At 27.0% G+C, this 16547-nt stretch overlaps 1 protein-coding gene across 5 annotated transcripts; it reads left to right on the top strand.

Moving 5' to 3' along the window:
* Positions 1-12910: 12910 nt before the first annotated feature.
* LOC137822078 (protein SAWADEE HOMEODOMAIN HOMOLOG 2) lies at positions 12911-16547 on the top strand. 5 transcript variants are annotated; one of them, XR_016515839.1, is made up of 9 exons: positions 12911-13095; positions 13507-13592; positions 13686-13731; positions 13885-13966; positions 14422-14482; positions 15545-15596; positions 15728-15867; positions 15954-16073; positions 16157-16547. XR_016515839.1 is itself a non-coding variant. In XM_068626983.2 (9 exons), the coding sequence occupies exons 1-9, from the start codon at positions 13039-13041 to the stop codon at positions 16199-16201; spliced, it is 684 nt and encodes a 227-aa protein (XP_068483084.1). In that variant the 5' UTR covers positions 12911-13038; the 3' UTR covers positions 16202-16547. The 5 variants fall into 5 exon arrangements, 4 of the variants coding, with proteins under 4 accessions (XP_068483084.1, XP_068483083.1, XP_090151996.1 ...); XM_068626983.2 differs by having other exon boundaries at positions 15733-15867; XM_068626982.2 differs by having other exon boundaries at positions 15724-15867.

The following is a 16547-nucleotide window of genomic DNA, read 5'->3' as shown; positions in this document are numbered from 1 at the left end:
CATCCTCAGACTGATGGACAATCAGAAAGAACTATCCAGTCCTTAGAGGATTTGCTTAGGACTTGTGTGTTAGATCATTTGGGCAGTTGGGATGAAATTCTACCATTGGTAGAGTTCACTTACAATGACAGTTACCAAGCTAGCATAAGAATGGCTCCTTTTGAGGCATTGTATGGAAGAAAGTGCAGGACACCTCTGTGCCGGTTTCAGGATGGTGAGAGTGTGTTAATTGGACCAGAATTAATACAACAAACCAATGAGAAAGTCAAAATGATTCAAGAAAGATTGAAAACATCTCTCAGCAGGCAAAAATCTTATGCAAATCAAAGAAGAAGACCTTTAGAATTCTCTACGGGTGAACATGTCTTTTTAAGAGTTACACCATTCACTGATGTAGGAAGAGCACTAAAATCCAAGAAATTGACTCCTAAATTCATAGGACCTTATCAAATTCTCAGGAGAATAGGCCCTGTGGCTTATGAAATTGCTTTACCTCCTCTTTTAGCTAACATTCACAATATTTTCCATGTATCCCAGCTAAGAAAGTATGTACCTGATCCTAACCACATTCTAGAGTCTGATTCCATCCAGGTGAAAGAAACTCTGTCATTTAAAGTGAAGCCAATCAGAATTTTAGATTCACAAGTGAAACAACTTCGTGGAAGAAGTATTCCCATGGTAAAAGTATTGTGCGATCTCATCTCTGGAGATTCCACTTGGGAAATTGAAGAGGAGATACGAGCATCATACCACAATCTCTTTCTTGGTAAGTTGATTTTCGAGGACGAAAATTTTTGTAGTTGGAGATAATGTAACAACGCTTTTTTTTAGAAACAGAAACCCACCCCCTGCACGCACCATTCTTCTTCTTCTTTCTTCTTTCTCCCTCCATCTCTCCCTTCTACCTTCTCTCTTAATTTCTCACTCCATACCTCATCTATTTTAGAATCTGATCATACTACGTTGTAGCTGGCGAGTTCAGGAACATTTCTACCCGATCAAATTTTTAAACAGAGTAAGTTCATTTTTACTCTAAATGTTTTTCCTTAGGATTTTGTCATCAATCTTTGTGGGGTCAGTTGAGAAGTTTAATCCTCTCAACTTATTCTATTATATACTGAATTTTTGTTCTGTTTGGATAACTTGCATTAGGCCCGTAAATCTTGAAGCTTATCCAGACTGTGGGAAATAAAATTCTAGAAGTTGCTTGGAAAGCAAGCAATTAAGGTAAGGGAAGCTAAATTTAATTTTTAATAACACCCTAGGATAGAAAATCTGAATGCGGAAGGGACGTGGTCCCAATATTCAATTTTTCTTGCATGGATGTTGTGTGTTTATATATTGGGTTGTTTGTTTGTATATTATTTAAATTTGTAAAAATATTATATTTTGATGATTTAGTATTAAAGTGTTATTTTTTTATGTCAAATAGACTTTTGAATATTGTGGATCACTTTTTGAATGATATTGTATGACGGAATGGTATGGAATTGAATGCATACATTTGGGATAATGTATGAACTGATGTTTGTTGTGTATTAAGTATTGATGCCTATGTGGTAACAGAGATCTCCGAGTTTCACTGATGATCTAAGTCACATAGACTAAGATATCAGGTGGTGAGAAGCTGATGGGGGAGTTCATGCACACCATGACATATGAGAGGCACGGCTTGTGTTGTATTGAACTTACCCTGATCCTTTCTGTTGGATTCGCTGGTAATCTTTGAATCAGGTGTTAGTCTCTGGTAGGACTTACTTAATACGGGTCTTCCAGAAGACGTTGTTTGTTGAATATTCTGGATGTGTAGATCCATGTGAGATCTATGTGATTGTTTATTGTTGAGATTTGAAGAAAATTGAATAATTTGAGAAATTGATCATGTAATTTGGTTTTCTCTTTTGATTTAATTGTGTATATTATGAAATTCTATTTTCACTAGTTTACCCTTGCTTTTCTTGTTGTGTTTAAACTGCGATGACTGTACTATGTAGACGAGCAGATGACCATACAGGTGCAGGAGAGCTTTAGAGGTTTCAGAGTTTTATTTTGAGTTGTGGATATGTAAATATTTGTATTTCTATAAATCCTAATTATGTATTAGGAATGTTTTGAAAAACTACAAGTTTGTATAGAAACTGGTAGAACTTTTATTATAATAGTTATATGTAAATTATGGGGTGTTACAAAAATTAATTTAGAAATTTTATTAATAATAAAAATTATTTTTGATATCAATAATTTTGTAGTCTATAAAATAGTATGATTTAGTGACTAATTAATTTTTATCTTTAAAATTAATTTGTATTTAATAACTTCTTTTAGTGATCATTTTATTTTATCACACATCTATATCTATATATAAAGAAAATTCCTCCTTAAAACCGTTTCTTATTGAATATAAATGTTTTACCATTTTATACTTACACTGATGTTTTATTTTATTTGGTTTATTTCGTCATTTTGTAAAACAATTGACAAAGTACTTTGAAATTAAAATATGAAGATTATTTTTTTTCTCTTTCTTTCGTGTAATATTTTTTTTCTAACATCTTTCATAAATATTTTAACTTCTCACTTCTTCTCACTTTTAGTTAACATTCACAATTTCCCTTTAGGTATTCTTCCCCTTTTAACTCTTTATTTTAAGTCCTTTAACTGCTCTCTTCTTACTTTTTATAAGAAATTGTTTTTTGATAATAAGAAGAAAACGAAAAAAGGAGAAGTGTTATTCTTTTATGTTGTTTTTTTTTTATAGTATTTTTCTTCTCAACGGATAAAAACTTGTAAACATTTTAACTTCATGTAAAGTGACGTGACTTGAATCATTTACTTTTTTTTTCTTCTTTTATGTTTCTTTTTAAATTATTTTTTATTTACTATTTTATAATATGAAAAAAATGTGTATATTTAACAAATTTTTTAAAACAAATAGAATTTGAAAGAAAAAAAAAATTAATAGATATAAGTTTATTATTTGTTTTTTTTTTGGTTAGTTTGAGATTTTATAGAAAAAGAGTGTTGATTATTAAGGTAGTGTTTTTATTACGTTCAAATAAATAATTAATATTAATTTAAAATATAAATGATTGAAACATTTATTTTCTGTCATGAATAAAAATGATATTTTAATGTAATATATTTAATGTGTTAAAATAAATAAATAATAATATTTTTGACAAATTAATATATTTTAATGTTATTAGTACATAAAAATCTTTCATTGTTACTAAAGATCCACTTTTTTGTGTCAGTCATTTGAAAGTAAAATTTAAAATAAAAGGTAACCAAATATATTTTTAATTTAATTAGAAAAAATAATAATATTTTATTTTTTCTTTTAATAAATACTGTGTAACTTTTTTTATTTCGAAAAATTCACTCAAAATAATTTAGTCTGCATAATTATTATAGAAAATTTAATTTTGTAAGTATTGGTGTAGAAAATACTATTCTCCATGAAATTTTATAATCTATAAGTTTTATTGAATCATGATTTGTATTTTTTATAAATTTATTTTACTAAAACAAAGTTTGAAAGAAGTAGAAGTTCCTAAGTCAACTAACGAAAATATACAATAGATTCATATGCACTTTCCTAAAATGAAGATAAAATAAAACTTATTTTCTTAATTTTTAGTATATCTTTAAAATATATTAAATTTAACATTTTAAAATATATTATAAATTTTTTAATACATCAAAATTAGTGTAATTTGAATAAAAAAAATCAGGAGAAAATCTAGATTGACAAAACATATTAAGCTATCAATAACCAAAAGTGATAAAAAAAACATATTAAGCTACCAATAACCAAAAGTTATAAAAACATTAATATGAAACAAAATATCGTGTTTTGGCAAAAGTTTGTAATATGAATACACGTAATAATGGTAAAAAAAAAAATATACAGATACACATACCTTAATTTTTAAAATATCAACCTATGCATTTATATTTTTTAATATTTTCAACATTCTGAATATCATTCTATATTTGGTCTTTCACTTAAAAGAAAAATGTATTAAAACAAAATAGTGACATAATAAATTACTATTTTCTTTTTTAAATATATGTATATAGAAATATATATTGTATAACTACTATGTTTCGATAATAATATTAGTATGTGCACTCAATTTTATTTTTGTTTTCTCATGTGTATTTACTAGCCCTGTATCCACACACAACACTGGGTATTTTATAAAAAAAAAATTACAATAATTTCTGTAAGTATATGTGAATATGAATGAATAATATGTAAATAATGATCTTTAATTTTTTTTTTCTGGATGCATTCTTTCAAGAAAACAAATAAATAAATTATAAATAAAAATTATTATATAAAAAATAAACATTAATGTATACGAATAAATAAACTAAACATACTAATACAAACAATGAAAAATAATACACATAATTTTTTTTTTCAAGTATTAACAAATTGACATAATTTTTGAACAAAATAAATAATAATAAACAGTTATGTAAAAAAATATTTATTCTAAAAGACAATTAACTTGAATTTTATTATTTAGTATCTTAACATGTGCTTTAAAAACAATTTTATCATCTTCTTTAAAATCGTTTAACTTACATAAATTCATTCATTCTGCTTCAAGTTTGGTTGATTTAATTGCCACGTTTTCCTTTACTATTATATATATAAAAAAATTACATAACTAAATATATATATATAGATGTAAATTACAAAATAAATAAATAAAAATTACAAAGAAAATATTAATATATAAAAAATAAACATTGACATTAGAAATAAGTAATTTTAAAAATTTAGTTTTTTGAGATTATTATTTAAACTATAAATAAAATAATTTAGGGTTTTTATTTATTTAGGATTTTGGAAAACATAAAAATTTATTAATTTTAGATTTTTATCTAAAAATGACATTAAATAATTTAGGAAATGGATTTATTTAAAATTTTGATTATTTAGCAATTTTATTAATTTCGATGTTTATATAAGAATGACTAACAAATTTTTGGATTTTTATTTATTTAGAATTTTGAAAAACATATAAATTTTATTTATTTTTATATTTTTATTTAAGTAGGAAATAAAATTATTTTTTATTTTTTATTTATTTAGGATATTTAAAACTTTTGAAATTTTATTTATTTATGACATTATATAAGTAATGATTTGTGTTTATTTAGGATTTTGGATATTTTAGAAATTTTATTTTATTTCAAATTATCATTTAAGTAGATTTAAGTAGGGCATTGAATAATTTAGAATTATTATTTATTAATAACTTGAATAATTTAAGAATTTTATTTATTTTAGATATTTTATTTAAGTAGGGCATTAAATAATTTAGGATTTTTATTTATTTAAATTTTGAATAATTTAGGAAATTTATCTTAAATAATTTAGAAAAATTATTTATTGTAAAATTTTATTTAAGTATGAGATTCAATAATTTAGGATTTGTATCAATTTATAATTTTAATCAATTTAAGTGTTTTATTTATTGCAAATTTTATTTAAGTAGTATATTTAATAATTTCGGATTTGTACTTGTTTAGAATTTAAATACTTTAGGAAAATTTTTTTGTGACATTTTATTTTAGTATGACATTAAATAATTTAGGATTTGTATTTATTTAAAATTTTGAATAGTTTAGAAATTTTATTATTTGGTATGTTAATATCCGCTTAAAAAGTATGTTAAATGACTTTTTTTTTTAAGTAATTTAACATAAAAAAATCTTTCATCCGTTCTAAGTTTGTTAAACTATTTTGTATACAAATATAATTTACATAATTTAAGATTTTTAAAAACTTAGAAATTTTATTTATTTGAGAATTTTATTTAAGTATGACATAAATGAGGATTTGTATTTATTTAGAATTTTGAATAATTTTTGAATTTTATTTAGTTCAAATTTTTATTTAAGTAGAATATTCAATAATTTAGGATTTTGTATATTTAGAAGTTTGAATAATTTAAAAATTGAATTTATTGTAAACTTTTATTTAAGTAGGACATTAAATAATTTAGATTTGTATTTATTTAAAATTTTGAATAATTTATGAATTTTATTTATTTTAATTTTTTATTTATACATAGATTTATTTATTATAATTAATTATAAATTTATAGTGATAATATAAATGTAAAAATAATAACATATTTTATTTATTTTTAAGTATTAAATATAACTATATATAAATAAAAAACATAAAAATTCCAGATATCGAGCACTATTAATTCCGCCAGTGTCAATTGTGTTTCTCTAATATTAAATAAATGTGCACTTTTAGCCTCTCTTAAAACTTTCAATTGGGTTCTTTGCACTGTGATTGTATAATTTTAGTCTCCTACACATTTTATCAATTGATGTTTAATATATGTTTCGGTTAATAAGGAGCTAAAATTGTAACTGTAATACTAAAAAAATTCATGTAATGTGTGTAGAACTTTAAAGATTAAAACGACACATTTAAATAGTGATTTAATTGTAAAAATAGGAATATTAAATCATTACAATATTTAGAAGACTATAACTACAATCAAACTATGCATCTTATTAAAAGAAATAAATTATTTTAGGAAAAATATTTCTATAAGTGAGATATTTATTTTTCTTGACGTGACCAAGCAATCATTTCGAAAGAAATAATTATGTTAAAATCAAATATACATACAAGTGTTGAAAAATATAGTCTAACCTCTCCAGAGCTAGTAAAAATAAAATAAGCATATCTGGGTTTAGTTCGATTTCGATGGATACAATTCAGATAATACAGAACTAACACCCATGATACAAAATTTGAACTCTTACATCAAATGCCCTTTTAAGGTTTGCTGTAACAAATTAAAATTTATGAATGTTATATTATACAATAACTTTATCCTTTTATTTTTTAAAATTTTACAAAACCTACACATTTTTTTTTTATATTTTTTTTCTAATCAAACTTGCAACTTTGAATATAATAAAGTATGGACAATCTTAATCATTAAATTTTGACATTAAGTAAGTTTATTTCTTTCAGTTCTGTTGTTGGTTTCTTTTGCATTAAGGGTTTATTTTATTACGTGGTGAGTTGAAAAGATAAAATTTTATTAATTTATGTGGTAACAATATGTTTAGTTTTTTTGGGGAAGTTCTCCTTAATTCAGTGGGAGACCATATCAATAAATATTGGTAATTGATCTATTGAGTATATTTAAGGATGGACATTCTAAAGTCTTAGAATTGTATCTTGAAAACTTTGAAGTTCAACCTAGAAAGTTGAAGATAGTGTTTTCAAGGTATTTTCAAAATGTGACAAATATTTTGTTGGTTATTCAGATTTTATTATTATTAATTTTGATTTTATTACCCTTAAACTATTTTACCGTTACATTGCATTAATGACCAGTTTACATGCCCTGCTAGTATTGCTATTTTATAGCTTCCAATAATTGTAATTTTATTATATATATGATTGAGTAAATTAGAATGAAAAGATCAGTTTTACAATTTTGTGCAATTACGTCAGTTGCTACAACCTTTTGCCTTCTCTTATTTCCTTCAATTAGTTCCTACATATTCATTATCCATTATCTCTTTATGAAGAAATATTCCTCTCATCTTTTATAGCAAGCAAAGGAGAAGAGCAACATAGAAAGCAATGAGAGAATAAATATCCATCATAGTGTTTATTGATCAACAAAATTAATAAATATGAACAACTTTAGGGGTGGTCCAACCCTGATACAAAATTTCACTTTATCCTTCACCTACCAAGAAACGCCTACCATACTGACAAAGCCACACAACCAAACAAAATAAAAATTCTCAAACAAGACATCAAGAAACTAGCCTCATACAAGCCAAAGGCTCCAAATACCAACTAGAATAGGAGAACAAACCAAAACGAGATTTTGAAGACCAAATACCAACTAGAATAGGAGAACAAACCAAAACGAGATTTTGAAGAAATTCAAGACCAAACTTTTACTTGAACCATTGCGAACCCTTCAGACGCATCAGCAACGCCCCTTTTAAAGATGACATTATTCCCGTGCTTTCAAATTTCACTCACTACTCCAACCCAAATTGCACATCCTGAACTGAAGGATTGCACATCCTGAACTGAAGGATTGCACATCCTGAACTGTAAAAAATTTGACACAAGATCGTTGTGAAACACAAGCGACACACCAAGCCACCCAAAACAATGACTCCAAACAAGCCAAGCAAATCAGCAATAAAAAAAACAAGTGGTGACAAGACTTCTCCTACTTCCCGCACAAACTACACAAAGCATTTTCAACCAATATATCACGCCTTTCCAAATTGATCCTAGTAGCAATCTTATTCTCTATCACCTTCCAAGTAGTGAAAAGTGCAGAAGGCAAAACTTTACACCTCCACAACTTGCTGTACACAGAAGACAACTCCTCATCACGTTCCTTCCTTAACAAAACGTATAGGCGGAGTTAACCGAAAAAGTTTGAAACTCCCCAACCTGCCAAGCCCAACTATCCTCCTCCTCCAAGTCCAACCTCGCTCCTTGCAATACCTGAAAGAGATGACTCACCAAAGGCTTCTCCCATTTGAAAAAAGACTTTCGTCAGTCTAAATGCCAAACCCAAACACCATCAGTCCAGACCTCAAGCTCAGCCACCTTTGTAGCTTTAGCTGAACTTAGATAAAACAACCTTGGGAAGACTCGCTTCAACGAACCACAATTCAACCAGTTGTCCTCCCAAAAAGAAATTTTCATTCCATCACTAACTTTCTACTTAAAAGCATCTTCAAAACTCCTTCCCCAACCCTCCAAAACTCACACTTGTGCTGATAGTTTGAACCAGAGAAAAGTTGTATCAATTATGGTTTGATAATTCAAGCTTTTGATTGGATATTCAAGTGGCTAGTTGAAAAAATAATAATTTTATTAAACCCTAAACTTAAGCTTCATTTTACTAGTGTATTAATTAAAAATAAATACTTTTAAAAAATGTTATAATTATTACATGGTGTTTCTTCACCAAATATGATCAATTATAATTTATGTCAAGTGAAAATAGAATGTTATGATTACAAATATTGACATGTGTTGCTATAATGTCATGATGTAAAATTAACATATGCAAATAATCACGTGAGTGATTGGTGTGAAACAATTGTTTCTAAAGAGATAAATTTGCTTATTGATATAGTGTAAGTATTAAGCTATTTCTAACATAACTATGAAATTTTAGATTGTTATTGATAACCCTAATCGCATGAGAAAGTAACGTTTTGTAAGGATTAATAAAAACTACCCTACCATACCATGAGAGTTTGAGTTATGATTAAAACTCAGTATTAAACATCTAGTTAGATCCTCCTATAAAGAGTTAGTCTTTAATCATAATACTTATTCTTAATACACTCGTTCGGAAGTGGTATAATTATCTTTCATGAATTATGTTGAATATATTAGGTGACTAGTTATAGATATTGATGAAGTTCAATGTTTCTGATAGATGATATGTAGTGTGTTTTAATTAATTTAGTTTGTTTACCTTATATATTGAATAATGAATACTTAGATTCCAAGTCAAGTTATATATATATATATATATATATATATATATATATTATTAGTTTCATAAAATCATCATTTCACCAATTTTTTTTTAATTCTCTCTATGATTTTTTAATTAACTTTGTATCTTTCTTTTGATCAAACATAATTATATATAGAAATGTGATTAAGAATTACAAACTGTCTCAAACATATATTGATGTACATTCATGTATAGCGGCTACTATTACAATTGTAAGTTTTCAAAAGATTATTTAAAATAGTAACAAAAAAAGAAAAATTAGCTAGTTTTGTCACTTTTGAAGAATTTCAAACTTTCAGGATTGGTGCAGTAAAAAAGATTGAGTCAGAAACACAATAAAGTGTAACCAATAAAACTTTTAAGAAATTAAAATTAAGATAAACAATGAATAAAAGAATTGGTCACACTTGATTCTGTCCTTATTTACCAAAACAACTCCATCCTTAGTGGTCTTGCAAACCTCAGCTGTCGTCACTCCAGAAGACAACGACACTATTCTAAGTTATTTAAATTATTTTTTTTTGCAGATATTTATATATATATTTAGTTAAACTAAGATGATTTTTAGTTCCGAATTTAAGATTAATATTATAATTATGCTTAGTATTTTAGTTAAACTTTCAATTAAGATTAATTATGATTTAAATTTAATATTAAATTAAGATTAGAATTTAATGTTAAATTAATATTAGTATTAAATTAAGATTATAATTGATATTATAAATGAGATTGAAATTTTGTTTAAATAAAGTTATAATCAATATTATAATTTTAGTTAATTAATTTTAATTAAATTATTTTTCAAAATTAAATTTGGAAAGATGGGTAAAAAAGTTAAATTAATTAAATTAACATTAGCGAAATGTAATGTTCACAAAATCTATATTATAATTTTAATTAAATTAAAATTAATAAGGTTAAATTTTAATTAATAAATTAGTTTTAATTAACATTATAATTAATATTTAAATTTAATTTAAAATAATTTAAGCTAAATTAATATTAAAATTAAAATTATATCATGTAGGAGAGTCAAGTAATTGAGGTCCTTAAAGCTCTATATGGTGTTATCAAGTCAATCAAATGCATTTTCAAACAACTGAATATTTGACTGTGGCTTAAAAGTATCTTCAATCTATTAAAGCCATTTGTTTCTGTTTTTGTCGGTTGACCTATTTGTCTATTGATGTTGACTCTAGTGACAAGTACTAGTTAGTTTTTTCAGGAATCTGTGTTTATCTCTTGTTGTTCTATAACGTGTATCCGTTGAAACAGATGGGTCCTACATGTTGATTATACTTCAAAGAAGTCAATAAGGGCTTACTAAAATTTAAGAAGTATTCAGTTCCAGTCTCCGAAACAACGTACCTTCACTTGGGGTCTCAAACCCCTTTTATAACTTATCTCTTGTAACAACTTTCTCTCATGAGAATCTATTCTCAACTGAAAGCACACTCAACAGGAAAGCATTCTGTTTATGGGCTTCTTCTCTCAAGGTACTACAACAGAGAAGAATATTATCTCTAAGGAGAACATAAAATAATAATAGAACTCTCACCTATCAGCAGGACACCACCTTATGCGCCAACTTCAGGAGAATATTCTGCTTACATGGACACCCTACCCATGATGCAATATTATCTTTGTCATGCATGCAACTTAACCACTATGTGCCCTAGGACACATGTACCTAAGTTAAAAGAAATATTTACTTGACCTAGACACCATATGTATTATATGTACCCTAGGTTAAAAAATACTCTTTACTAGTAACTGTATAAAAATGTTAAATTATGTCACACCGAGTTTACTAACCAAACTGGGTCCAATCATATGACCCACTTTACTGACTCAACAGTCAAGCTGACCTGCCTATACCATACACCGAGATCTGAGCACTGAGTCAATCCAGTCCAATTTCTTTGTTACTTTTAATCATTTTACATTTTACTTTTCATCAGTGTTTTTTTTTTCCTTTTGTAAATACTTGAATACTTTTAAAAAAATGTGATAAGTCAGTAAAAAAAAAATAAACATATTATTCATTTACTCTATACATATATATAGATAAATAAATACTCTTTATTACTCTGTAATTTAAAAAAAAAAACAAATGTATCAATAAAAAAAAAGTCTTCTCTCTTTGTTGTGAGGATTGAAAACAAATTACCAACCCACTACTTAAATAATTGGGTGAGAAGAGTAAGTAAATGAATCACAACATTGTTAAGGGTAATTCTTTAAAAAACACATTTTATTAAAAAAGTTATCATATTCTAATTTTTCATTTTCTCAAATAGTATTAAATTATTGAAAGAGTTTTCTAAATACTACACACTAATCATTACTAGTTCAATAAGCAATGAAATATTGTCATTTTATAATAGAAATAGAACAGTGAGTTACTTGAAAAAAAAGAAGATCTTCTTACAACTTTTAATTTTTTTATTCAAATATAAAATTAAATATTTAATACAATAATTATACACTTTACATATGTTGTTTGAATAATGATGTAAAAGCAACAAATGTTCGATTTTGAACGTGTGCCATATAAATCAGTTACATTTAGATTATGACACATAATATTAGTCATTGTCTCAATGAATTGATAAAATGTATAAATAGATAAAACTACAAAAAAATTATATAATTCTTAAACACCTATTTAGAATTATCTAGAACAACTAGGTTTATTACTATGAAGGTAAGATAGATAACTATGTGTATAATAAATACATAAAATAATGTATATAATAAATACATAAAATAAGGCTCAATAATTTTTTTCAGTGAAAATATTATCTATAAAAAACTAATTTATTTTCACCCATATTCCTAATCTCTAATATTTTTAAATAATGTATCTAATACAAAATAATTATATATTTTTATATCTTTTGAATTTTAATTATGATGTTGTTTATGTACTGAAAATACTTATTTAAATAAAAATAAAATTTATATATTTGAAATATTTATTTAATAATATAAAAATAAACATATTTATTATAAGACATATAGAAGCAATTTCAAATTCTTTATTTTTTTAATAATAATTATATTTCTTTATGATCTATTTTTTTTTATACAATTCATATATTCTTATTTTAAAGTTAATTATATTTTAAAATTATAAGAAATAAAAATAAATGATCTAAATACTAAAATTAGTTATACATTAGCATCTTTTACATCACTCCTATATTTCAATAACATAATATATTATAAAACATTAATAATTTATGTCAATATTATTATTATTATTATTAATTTTATTTTAAAGAAATATAGAGTTTTTTCCCACTTATTTAAACAACAAGAAATCATTAAAACTCATTTCCCCCCCAAACAAAATAGAGAGAGAAAAGTTGCTAGGGTTTCACTCCATTTTAGGTTCCTAGCCGAGAAAGAAATTTAATCTATAGAATTTTGATTTTTGATTGAAAGAGACGAATTTGAGTTCATGGACCGCTTGCGTCCTCGGAACCGAGAGGTCTTTTCTGGATTTACAAATGCGGAGGTACTATTATATTATTATAGTTATAATTATTATAATTGTTCTATTTTTATTCATGAACTTTTTCTATGTCTTTCCTTAAAAAATTACCACTTTTAAATGTCATAGTTAGTCTGTTTGGAATGAGTTTAGTTTGACTATAATTATAAAGATTGTATTGCAGGATGTATTGGTTAAAAAATGTCATATCATGTCTTTAGGATTTGTATGGAGTCAGTGAGTAGTGAACTGATACCTTGTACTGTTATTATCATGTTTCTTGTTGTTACTGAAAATTGTAGACAAATACCACCAAGACAGTCTAAAAACCTTGATTAGGAACTTCTTTTTTAAACTTTGGTTATATAGAGTGTTAGAGGGTGTGTTTTAGCATGTCCTGTTAATGATTTGAACTTGCTGTGCTCTGGCTAACAGATTGAGAAAATGGAGAATTTCTTGAAGGAACCTAAAGGGGTATCATTGGGCAGAGAATTTTACCAAAAACTGGCTGGAAGTTTCAAGTGAGTTTTACTTTTCAATATTTTTTTTCTCTCTTTTCTAGTAAGAAATGAAGTATTGTCACTGAGAAGTGTTGGAGTGTAATGTTGATGCAGTCGTTCCACTGGTCGTGCTGGGAAGCCTGTCATAAAATGGACAGAGGTTAATGTTCTTTTTTACTAAATAATATATTTTATTTACTTAATGTCCTGTACATGTCCTTGAATACTGCTGTTTTTTGTACTTAGAACTTGTTTGTTTTTGTGTTTTTTTGAAGTAGTTTTTAATTGATCCTTTATTTGGGGAAAATTCTAGATTGAAGGTTGGTTTCAGGCAAGGCTCCAAGACTTACCACAAGTCCCTAACAGTGAGTTGATGATTCCTAGATGTATGGAAGGTGAGTCTTATGGTGGACCTTATGGTTCTTAACATAGTCAGTAGTAGTTATGCTGCCTTCAAGCATTCAAGTGATCAAGATTAGATGATTCCTATTATATGTGTGATGCCTCCAGTGTCTATGCTGCCTTCAAGTATGCAAATAGTCATCAAACTTTGAATTATTTTATATAATTGTAGTGTCAGAAGTTATGGCTTTTACGCTGCTTTATTTTATTAGGACATGTTTGGTTGAACAAAATATGAAACTGAAGGTGATGAAGTAACTCGGCAGTAATGAAGGGAAAATGAAACTGATAATAACATTTCCTCCATAAGTTCTTTTTCACTTTCTTTTTTCCTTCTCCTTTTTGGTATAATTAGCTGCTACACTTGGTATTTGTTGATATATCTTAGGAAACTCCTAATAAAATGAGTTTATCTGGTGAGACCGTACCTGAATTGATTGCTTTACAGAAGTTATGCAAGACCCATCAGAGTTAGAATTCGAAGCAAGATCATCAAAAGACGGGGCATGGTAAGCATATGCAGATTATTGCAGCTAGCTTAAATTCTCTTAGTCACATGTGTTTATGAATTATTTTAAATTTTAATGTCACTGAATGAAAGGTTTCCATATATACCTTTCGGAAGCATTGAAGAAAACTTCATGCACATCTTTCCACCATTATAAACCCACATATGGATTATAATGCTTATTGGCACGGTTATTTTGTAGGTCCTTCAATTGTTGATATTTATTATATACCCGTGTCCCTTGATATGCATTCCATGTTGCTTGAAGTCTTCAATTATGGAATAAACCTCTAGTTCTTCTTAGATCATACTCACATCTCAGTGATAGTGGAATGGAAAAACTAATTTAAATATGGACGCACCAATATCTCTTCTGACTATCTTACTATTAATTAACTATTGCCGTTATTATTAACATGGAAAGACACATTTTGTGTGCCATGAATTGTTTTTGTATGTGGCTAAACTTGTTGACATCTTTCTTTTTGCATTTGCTCCATTCTATTAACTTGTATAGGAGTTCCCTTATAGATTTTCTTAAATCAGGAGGCTCTTGTATCTATATAATCCTATTATTTTCCTTCTTCAAAGTTCTAACACAATTTTTTTTCCTCTTTTTAATAAAGAGACAGTTTTGTGGTTGCTTGTGGATTGATCCAGATGGATTATTTAAAGGTTTTCTTTCACACACAAACATGTACCTGGACAGTCCCGTCTTTCATCAATTTATGAAATTCTACGCTAACTGCTTTCTTTTAATGCTTCTAGGGAAGGATATTTAAAAGTTTATCCATCTATACCATACTACTATAATGGTTAACATATTAATCATGGGGCTTGGTCTCTATTATTCTTTCCCTGCTGAAATATTCTGGGTAGTTTATTTTTTCCTTTTGGTCGAACCGCACTTTTCCTTCTCTCTTTCACTTTCTGTTTTTGAAAAAAATAATGATTGACTCTCATAAATTTTACTGATCTGCTGTCAATTGTAACTCAGAAGGACATTATATTAAGCATAACTGTCTGATCAATTATGTAATTTCTAAATACTGTGTAATTGCAGGTATGATGTTGAGGCATTTCTTGCTCACAGATTTCTTAGCACAGGGGAAGCTGTAAGTTTCAACAATCATGATGTTGATCCCTTTGTGTTATAAGAATTGTTAATGGATTGATAAATTGTTTATCCCCATAGAGTGTACTAAATTTTTCCATCTGAGACACTCTTGCCTTTTGTTAAAGGAAGTCCAGGTCAGATTTGTTGGATTTGGAGCTGAGGAAGATGAGTGGATCAATATTAGAAGTTCAGTTCGCCAACGCTCTATCCCATTGGAAAACACAGAGTGTTCGAATCTGAACGTTGGAGACTCTGTCCTGTGCTTCCAGGTGAATTAGGCTGAATATCCTCGCTGAAGTTTTGTTAGTGCATCACTGTAACTGTATTTAACTTGACAGTTCCAATTGAAATTTAGGAGAGGAGAGATCAAGCAATTTACTATGATGCTCAGATTGTAGAGATCCAAAGGAGAATGCATGATATCAGAGGTTGCAGGTGTCTCATCTTAATAAGATATGACCATGACAACAGTGAGGTGAATAACATTTCTGCAATTGGATGTGTTAACATTTCCGAGTGTAATTTACAAGTATTTGATGCTATGTTTATCATTTCCAGGAAAAGGTTCGATTGAGAAGACTTTGCCGCAGAGCAAAATCTTAGGTGTATTTGGAATGAATTATTTTTGACGTCCCAGGTGAGTTTTCAGGCATTTATCAAACAACCTGGGTGCAGTAGGAAGCAGCTAGCACTTGACATGGAGTTTTAGTGGGAAACATATTGAAAATGGTTATAGTCAATTTGTTCTTTTTTTGCTTATCATTACTAGTAGATAAAGGGCAGTGGGCAGTCAAAAGACGAGTAAGCTTCAACTATGCTTCAATTATGCACACTTACGGTGACTCAATTGTTGAACAGATGTTTTTCTTTTCATTATGGTGCGTAAGATAGGTATTATTATTGTTATGTTTTTGGAATTTAATGATATGAGAAAATGATTAAGGTTGAA

The sequence above is a fragment of the Phaseolus vulgaris genome, chromosome 9, assembly GCF_051622355.1.
Source record: "Phaseolus vulgaris cultivar YP4 chromosome 9, ASM5162235v1, whole genome shotgun sequence".
In the NCBI taxonomy this organism is placed as follows: domain Eukaryota; kingdom Viridiplantae; phylum Streptophyta; class Magnoliopsida; order Fabales; family Fabaceae; genus Phaseolus; species Phaseolus vulgaris.
This window is presented reverse-complemented; position numbering and strand designations above follow the sequence as displayed.